Source organism: Cynoglossus semilaevis, chromosome 12 (assembly GCF_000523025.1).
Source record: "Cynoglossus semilaevis isolate Cse_v1.0 chromosome 12, Cse_v1.0, whole genome shotgun sequence".
Classification (NCBI taxonomy): domain Eukaryota; kingdom Metazoa; phylum Chordata; class Actinopteri; order Pleuronectiformes; family Cynoglossidae; genus Cynoglossus; species Cynoglossus semilaevis.
The window spans coordinates 17,439,085-17,447,255 of NC_024318.1; the positions used below are offsets into that span (position 1 = coordinate 17,439,085).

Sequence of the window (8,171 nt, forward strand, 5' to 3'; positions counted from 1 at the left end):
TGAGCCCGACTATATCTAGTCGGTATCTCTCAACCTCCTGCACGAGTTCAGGCTCCTTTCCCCCCAGCGAGGTGACATTCCATGTCCCCATAGCCAGAGTTCCAATCAATTCGATTCATATATTACAGCTAACGCATCTGATTGCAAAACACATTCTTATAATATTTTTCATTCAGGAGTGGTGCTTGTCAGCTTTAGGTGAAAAAAATAATGCTAAATTATTTCCTTGTCTTGTGAGATAGTCATAGAGCCCAATAAACATTTCTGGAGATTTCTGCTTTTGTCTGTCACAAGAAATCCTCTTTCAACTAAGCTGAGATGATACGAAAAAAAATATATATACATATTGTTTTTTTTGTCAATTAACCTGATTATCTACTAAATTAATAACTGAGGGAAGTTCTTCATATTTTTCATTCAGGAGTGGTGCTTGTGAGCTTTAAACATATATACATTTAACTATTTTTGTAAATAATAAAAAGATGACATTGTGATCTATAGTGTGGGTAGGGGCCATGTGAAAGAAAAACTGGAGGTGGAAGTTTGCTTTGGAGTGTAGAGAAATGAAGGACAGCGGGAGCAAGAGAGTACACGCGTATAAGCGAGAGTGAGGTGAGTGGAAAGATAAAGCTCCAAGGAGCAGCGACAGTAAAGGTGTATGAGTTTAAATACCTCAGGTCAACCATCTACAGTAATGGACAGTACACAAAAGAGGTGAAGAAAAAGGGTGCAGGCAGGGTGGAACGAATGGAGATGAGTGTCAGGAGTGATTTGTGACCAAAGAATAGCAGGGGAGTTGAAAGGGAAGATTTAAGTCAGTAGTGACACCTGCTACGACGTATGGTTTAGAGACAGTTGCTCGAACATACAAAAGGCTGAGATGGAGGAGACAAAACAAAATTCTGAGACTAGAAAAATGAACAAATCAGAGGGGCAGTAAAGTGAAGCAGTTCAGAGATAAGGTTAGAGAGGCAAGGTTGAGATGGTTTGGACATGTGCTGAGATAAAATAGGGAAAACAATGGACAATTGGATATTGGATGTTGGAGATGGAGTTGCTAGGCAAGATGAAAAGAAAAAGACCTCAGGAGATTTGTGGATTGGCTTAAAAACGGACACTGTCAGATTCATGAAAAAGTAGAGGAGGCATGGGATTGGGCGAGATTGAGGCAGATAATTTGCTGTGGCGACCGCTGAAGGAAACTAGCTGTAGTATTTTTACTTTGATTATTTAAATGTTCATATCCATTAAAGGAAGCACACAAAAAATGTAAATCTGATGAGAACCTTTTTTGGTCAACATGTTAAAATGCCGAGCATTCAAATCTTGGATCTTGTGACGTGAAGCACCAGTAAAGTAAACGTTTATTTCAATCACTTGTGACCTGTTGCATTATTTTTAATGTCTCCTTTTTTCACAACTTTCAGCTTCTTTCTCTATCACCTGTTGCCAAATTAGTAGTCCAGAATGTTATTCAACACAGTCTTTAAATTGATTCCCTTCCTGATGCTCCCTTTCCTGTTCTATTAGATCAGGGATGTCAAGATTGTATAGTTTCTATACATTTCTGCAATTGATTTATTTAAGTTAAAAATATTGTTCATTGCTCTGTGTAACAAAAATAATTCATTAGGTTAAGAAACTCAGCAGCATGGATTTTATTAAAAGACTTTTCAGCGCCGACGGGCCACACAAGATGACTTGGTGGGCCGCATTCGGCCCCCCGGGCCTTGAGTTTGATACACGTTAGATGGTACTGCTGGGACTTCGTCTTCAGGCGTCTTACTGACATTATATAAAGTCAGTGGGAAGTTTTTCTTATAGTCTTTGTGACAGAATAACGAGTGACAATCATAGTTTTGACTGCTGGTACAACTTTTTAGACTGAATCAGAGGTAAAGAGGATAAGCGTGCTTGTGTTGGTCTTACTCACCTGATTTTATAGTTCGGTAGTGTGTGTTTCTTTTTGATGACGCGCTTCAGCTGATTGACTATGATGGAGGTGAGCTGAGGCAGAGGTCTGCCTTCAAATTGGGACTTCACCTCGAAGTCCACCAGAGGGTCCTCCAGGAAGGAGAAGGACCAGTGTGAGAAGGGCATGCGTGTGAACTGCAGTCTTAGTCTGCCCACCACTCGACGCATCTTCACGAATAGGTAAGCGGACTTTCCAAACACCAGTTCAACGTCGATAGCGAGGTGAAAGCCGCCATTATACTCGATGTCTACTTCGAAGTTTAGTTCCTCGGGCATGCCATCTTCGTTCATGTGCACCGGCTTGATGAGTGTAGCCGTTTTGAACACCGGCAGAGAATTGCCCAGGGAGATGTCCCTGAGACTAAGTCCCTCCAGGAGCCGACCTGCCGTCTTGGTCTGCAACAGCTCCTCAAACTCCACCTTGATCTTCTTGGTTAGCCAGTGTCTTACCAGAGGGGTGTCCCGGAGCTCCCTAAACAGGAACAAAAATATAGCGTTAAGGAAATTACACGTTTCTGGTCTGGTGGCATCACTGGAGTCGCCTTGGCTAGGCGGCGGTGTTTGTTTGGGGCTGCCGCCGCCGACAACCGCTTCCTGTTGGCGTGTTGAGGCCGTCTCTTGCTGCTTAGGACTAGCGACACCGGTCGCTGTGCTGTCCTGCTGCTGCTGCTGCTGTTGTTGTCCCGCTTCGACATGCTGGGTATTAAAGTAATCCTTCAGTATGTTATCAGGCACTACTTTGACATACTGCACTGCCCTGCCTACAGGCTCAGGGCTCCTCCGGGATATCAGCAGGCAATGTAATAGCAACGTCAGCGCTGCTCCAGAGAACACAGATATAAGTACCAGGTATATCATTTCGAGCAGCGGTCCTGACGCCGTCTCGCAGTCAAAAGGTTTTCGGGGTTCTTTTAGCCATATGAACAAAGCAAGTTCCACCCGGTCGCTCTCAAAGCTGCCATATCATCTGCTTCTTTCCTGAGCCTGACACTCTTCAGCTGATTGGACGAACGCACTGCTCTTTGTGCGTAATGACGCAGCAAAAAACGTGTTTCTGTTGATGCGTTCACGTTCAGGCGGATTTATCAGCGTCCCAACCGTTAGAAACGGTTAGTGGTTTAATTTCCGTGTCCAATTACCATTAATTGCATTCGGTACATTGTATATATAGCAAGTGAGAGGAATGTAGGTTAAATGTATTTTATGCATGTATTATTTGTTTTAAAATTTTAAAACAAGTAGTTAGAAGCGCTCTTATTGCATAATGTGAATAACGGAGGCTGGAGCTGACAACACAATGTGAAATTCTACACTAGGGCAACTAAAAAGAACTGTTTCAAGGCATTTGAGGGCGCCAGGGATTAGATATCTATTAATTGTACACATCGTTTGGGTGTCTCAGTTTGTCTTCCATCTAACATGATTTTACAACTCTTCATTTAGTGTGTAGACGTTAAATGAAACTGAATTAAGTTCGATAAATGAAAGTCATAAATAATGAAATTTCTTCAGAAGTTTAAAGGATTTTATTTGTTTGAAAAAATATTTAAAAAATGATGTTTCGCCAAGATGTTACAAACAAAAGGTAACTGACTGAATACTTCCAGTGGTACGTACATTACATATGTGTAACTGTTTTTTTCTTCTTCTAATTTTCACAGTGAATCTCTTCTACCGCATCAGGTGTGTCTGTGTTTATCTCTGTATGTGTGTATTTCTGTCCCATTTCTCTCCAGCTCTTCCACAGAAGAAGATCTCGACTTTTCCCTAGAACCACCAGGAACCTTGGCAGCTTCACAGCATTAAATTGTCCAACGCCGTCATCTCGACCCATGGCCAGCAACATGGTGACGTTACCTGTCAACGATACACTGTAACATCTGACATCCAGAAAAATATGCTCGTTATGCGTTTGCATGTGTGCACTACTGCAAGTACCTGTATGATATGATGTGAGCTGCTTTCCGCTTAGACCACAGATGATGTTGTTTACCGCAACAGAGGCATGCAGTTGTGCATGGTATGCCATCTTTGGTTCTTTAATGTCAGCACAATCACCTATTGCAAAAATGTTTGTAAAACCTAAAACCTGGAGATGTTGGTTTACCTTCAGTGCTCCACTGTTAGACATGCATCCACCTGTGACAAAGAACAATGACCTTTGATTACGGAAATAAAAAAGAAAACCAGAGTTAAAAAGCCAAAGTGAACACTAAAGTTCAAACAAAACAACAACGGAGGTTTTTGAAGGTTGATGAACATCTTGTCAATACTGTGGATATTTAATTGTGGATGTATTCATAAGAAAGGAACTTGGAAAATGTTCTATGTATACTGCTTTTAAAAAATAAAATAAAACTTGAATTCTAAAATGTACCTGACAATTTACAATGACTGGTTAAAGTGATTGAAGAATTAGAGATAATGCCAAATATTTCAATACATATAAGGATTAAAAATAATATTGAACTAGTTCAGAAGAATCTATATCGGTAAATACTTTTAGATACACATGCACCATTTAACCTAGAGAGGTGGAGGTTTGCACTAGAAAGAAGAGGAAAGAAGGTCAGCCGCAGCAAGACAGAGTACATGTGTGTAAACCAAAGGGAGAACAGTAAAAAGGTTACAAGGAGCAGAGGTGGTGAAGGTGCAGGAGTTTAGGTACTTAGGATCAACTGTTCAGAGCAGAGCAGACTGTGGAAGAGAGGTGAAGAATAGAGTACAGGCAGGATGGAACAGCTGGACAAAAGTGTCAGGAGTGATCTGTGATAGAAGAGTGTCGGCTAAGGTGAAGGGAAAGGTTTACAGGACGGTGGTGAGACCAGCCATGATGTATGGTTTAGAGACGGTAGCAATAGGCAGAAGACAGGAGGAGGAGCTGGAGGTGGCAGAGTTAAAGATGCTAAGATTCTCTTTAGGAGTGACAAGAATGGACAGGACCAGGAATGAGGTAATTAGAGGGACAACGCAGACAGGAAGGTTTGGAGAAAAAGCAAGAGAAGCCAGATTGAGATGGTTTGGACATGTGCAGAGGAGGGACAGTGGATACATTGGAAGAAGAATGTTAGAGATGGAGCTACCAGGTAGGAGACAAAGAGGAAGGCCAAAGAGGAGACATATGGATGTAGTGAGGGAGGACATGCAGATAGTTGGAGTCAGAGTAGAAGATACAGAGACCAGGGAGAGATGGAAATCAATGATTTGCTGTGGCAACCCCTGCAAAAAAAGGGACAAAGCCGAAAGAAAAAGAAGATATGCAATTGTAGAGTTTTAAGGTCTTTTTTCAATTGCAAAATATTTGCAAAATACACTTCTCATAATGAAATTCATGAAGTTAAAAAATACTTATTAGACTATTGATGTACTATCAAGATCCTAGCAAATACAAAACAATAAGAGCATGTTTAAATATATTTTTTTTTAATTGAACCTGTTTGTCCCAATGAGATCCTGTTTGTATGAATCACTCAAGGGTTCTACACATGCATCACTCATTTACCTGTAATCTATGTGCTTATTTGGAGGATGGAATGTGTGCGTGAGGGTGTTTCAATATCACAAGTGTGTGTTTGTACAAGCCTCACTTAGTTCTTCTTTGTATGCCTCAGAGTTGATCCTGAGTCCAGAGCAGTTAATGACCAACTCTGTGATCAGAGTTTCTCCTTTGTCCGTTGTCACCACTGTGTTTTTGTGGGTTTTGTTTAGGCGCAGTTCTGACAAGCTGTTCACTTTATGACCTAAAACACCAAACACACATCCATTTTGTCAAGCCACATATTAGACATGTGTAGCAGGTGATGTCACATCTTTATGACTGTGGCATCACTTTAATCAATTGTGTCACTTTTCTACCCAGCAAAAGCTCAACTCCTTTTCTCAGCAAAACCTCTTTGGCCTCCTGCCGGACACTGGGCAGTAATTCAGGATCTGCCAGTCCAATTCTGGAGTGAACTAACACAACCTAGAGGTAATACAACCCAGATACCGAAAGAGAAAATAGAGTAGAAGAGGAAGCAGTAGTAAGTAAAGATGACCACAGCAGCATTATCAATAAAAAAAAAAGGTAAAATTCCATTAATCAAATTTTATCTAACCAGCAGATGTCAAAGGTCAATGGTAGCCACCTTTTTCTCTGGATACTCAGTCTTGATCTCAGCCGCCATTTCCACACCACTCGCACCTCCACCCACAACCAAAACTGAGTCTGCCGCCTGGATCTGCACACAGACACACACCAAGTTCAATACTAAAGCAAGGACAAAGCAGCATTTCTTCAAAACACGCATCTCTTTCACACCTGTTTAACCAAGTTTTCATATGTCTGGATAGCAGTGTGATACGATGCCACTGTGTTATATTTCCCAGGGAATGATCCATCCGTTCCAGTGCAGAGGATAAGGTGAGAGAAGAACATTTCCTATAAGATACGGAAAAGGAATGTTAATGAATGTATACACGAGCATGTGCACACACAAGTGCACAGACTCACCGTCCCACCTTGCAGACACACTGTCTGTCTGGCAGTATCTACCCGATCCACTCGACCCTGAACGAAGCTGTCTCCAAATGTCTCAGCATATGGAATAAATGTCCTCTGAGCAAAGCCTGTGACAGTCAATGGATTGAATAAAAGACATTCTATTCAAGAAGTGATGCTGGAGCTCATTATAACAGACGTCAACAATACCAGGCTGCACCGATGCTCGTAGAGCTGCCACGTTGTGATGAAATGCATCTCTCATGTCGATCAGAGTGAACTTTAGTCCCTGAGACTTAAGATGTTGGGCAGCTGTGATCCCCCCGAATCCACCACCAACCACCACCACATGAACATCGTTGACTGATGACTGCTGAGCTCCCATTACTGCATTAAATACATAGAAACACATAGTAAAAGTATAGTATTTTAATTCGCGGGATTGTGGGTATGAGGGTGGGCTGATATATATATATATAGAATAATATAGGCTTCAATTTTTTTTAATGACGAAACTAATGGATAATACAATAACCAAAGATTGTATTTCAAACACTATACCCCACCGTTGCATAAAAAATTGCAAAAAGAATTTGCTGGTATATATATATATATATATGCTTCAATCATTTTTTAATGACAAAACTAATGGATTTCAAACACTATACTATACCCCACCGTTGCATAAAGAAATTGCCAAAAGAATTTGCTTGAACACAGTTTCAACCATCTGCATCACAGTTTTGTGTTTATAAAGACAAGCGTTTATCACAAAAAAAAACTGCAGTAGACCAACAATATTCCTTTCGAGGCAAATATGTCAACCAGGGTTTACATGCATGAGGCATTGGCTGTTTAAACACTAAACTAATATGTTGGTCAGGGAAATAGTCCAGTTAAACGTATTTAAAAATAAAAAATAAAAAAAAAAGAAGCTAAATTTCATAAACGAGAAACGGTTATCTCTTACTTAAACAGGTCTAACGGAACAGCTTCTACATAGTGAAGCCTCCAACAAATCTTACCAGAATGTTCACTAGAAGTGCTTCCTCGATTTCTTGTGTACGTTGACTCTGTGCGTGCGTATGTATGCACGTAATTATACACGCACACGTCTCAGTACGTCTCATACTCAAAGCACAGACTTGCAGTTCCTCCCGGCCACTCTTCTTCTCTTTTCTTTGGCAGGTGTCCGCCTCTGCTCTGCAACCAATCACAACCCTCTGTGCAAGTTTCACACGGAAGGAGTGAATCATGGGATCCAAAAACAAAGTATTCCTTTATAAACATTTGTTGACGCTCAAGGCAAACACCAGCGAATTCTTAAAGCGATACTGAAGCGATAAACGTTCATACATAATGGAGTTTTAAAAAAAAACAACAACATACACAACAGCACTATTATCCTATAAAATTGACTGTTATTGTTCTCACAATTGAAGTGTTCAACAGTGTCCAACAGGTGGCATCAAAGCACACGTAGGTGTTTTCTAATATTGCTATCATTACATTTTAACTGCAGTCAGAATTGTGAAATGTGATGGAAATGCTTTGGTAAGGTTGAGCATAGTTTTATATACTTTATATAAATGGTGAACTGGAGAAATTGACATGCTGCAGCAACAAAAGGACAGAGGTAGATTAAATGATACATTTCTCTTAACTGTGTCCAGATGTGAAAGAGATATGGTGTAGAAACTAGATGTCGGAATTATTC

The 8,171-nt window shown here is 40.7% G+C and overlaps 2 protein-coding genes across 3 annotated transcripts in view; both read right to left on the minus strand.

Moving 5' to 3' along the window:
• The window catches only part of pdzd8 (PDZ domain containing 8), a 34,267-nt gene extending 30,913 nt beyond the window's left edge, over window positions 1–3,354 (minus strand). Inside the window, exons 1-2 of one of the 2 annotated variants that reach the window (XM_025060677.1) lie at window positions 2,821–3,354; window positions 1,934–2,446 (exon numbers count right to left, since the gene is read on the minus strand). In XM_025060677.1, the coding sequence (XP_024916445.1) occupies window positions 1,934–2,265 (332 nt within the window). In that variant the 5' untranslated portion in view covers window positions 2,266–2,446; window positions 2,821–3,354. Of the gene's footprint in view, window positions 1–1,933 lie in introns of both variants that reach the window. The other variant, XM_008322568.3, reaches the window with a different exon arrangement.
• A 133-nt stretch (window positions 3,355–3,487) lies between these two features.
• aifm2 (AIF family member 2) lies at window positions 3,488–7,655 on the minus strand. The gene is made up of 9 exons (XM_008322569.3): window positions 7,480–7,655; window positions 6,665–6,841; window positions 6,467–6,582; window positions 6,275–6,394; window positions 6,102–6,194; window positions 5,830–5,938; window positions 5,562–5,714; window positions 3,913–4,113; window positions 3,488–3,831 (listed from the first exon to the last, which is right to left on the minus strand). Exons 2-9 carry the CDS (start codon window positions 6,837–6,839, stop codon window positions 3,623–3,625), a joined length of 1,176 nt encoding a protein of 391 aa, XP_008320791.1. The 5' UTR covers window positions 6,840–6,841; window positions 7,480–7,655; the 3' UTR covers window positions 3,488–3,622.
• Window positions 7,656–8,171: the final 516 nt, after the last annotated feature.

Coding starts and splice junctions, on each gene's coding strand:
- aifm2 (XM_008322569.3), bottom strand. CDS start 6,839: ATGGGAGCTCAGCAGTCATCAGTCAACGATGTTCATGTGGTGGTGGTT. Junction 6,395..6,466: donor TGTGTCTGCAAGGTGGGACG/GTGAGTCTGTGC, acceptor CGTATCTTATAG/GAAATGTTCTTCTCTCACCT. Junction 6,195..6,274: donor ATGAAAACTTGGTTAAACAG/GTGTGAAAGAGA, acceptor GTCTGTGTGCAG/ATCCAGGCGGCAGACTCAGT.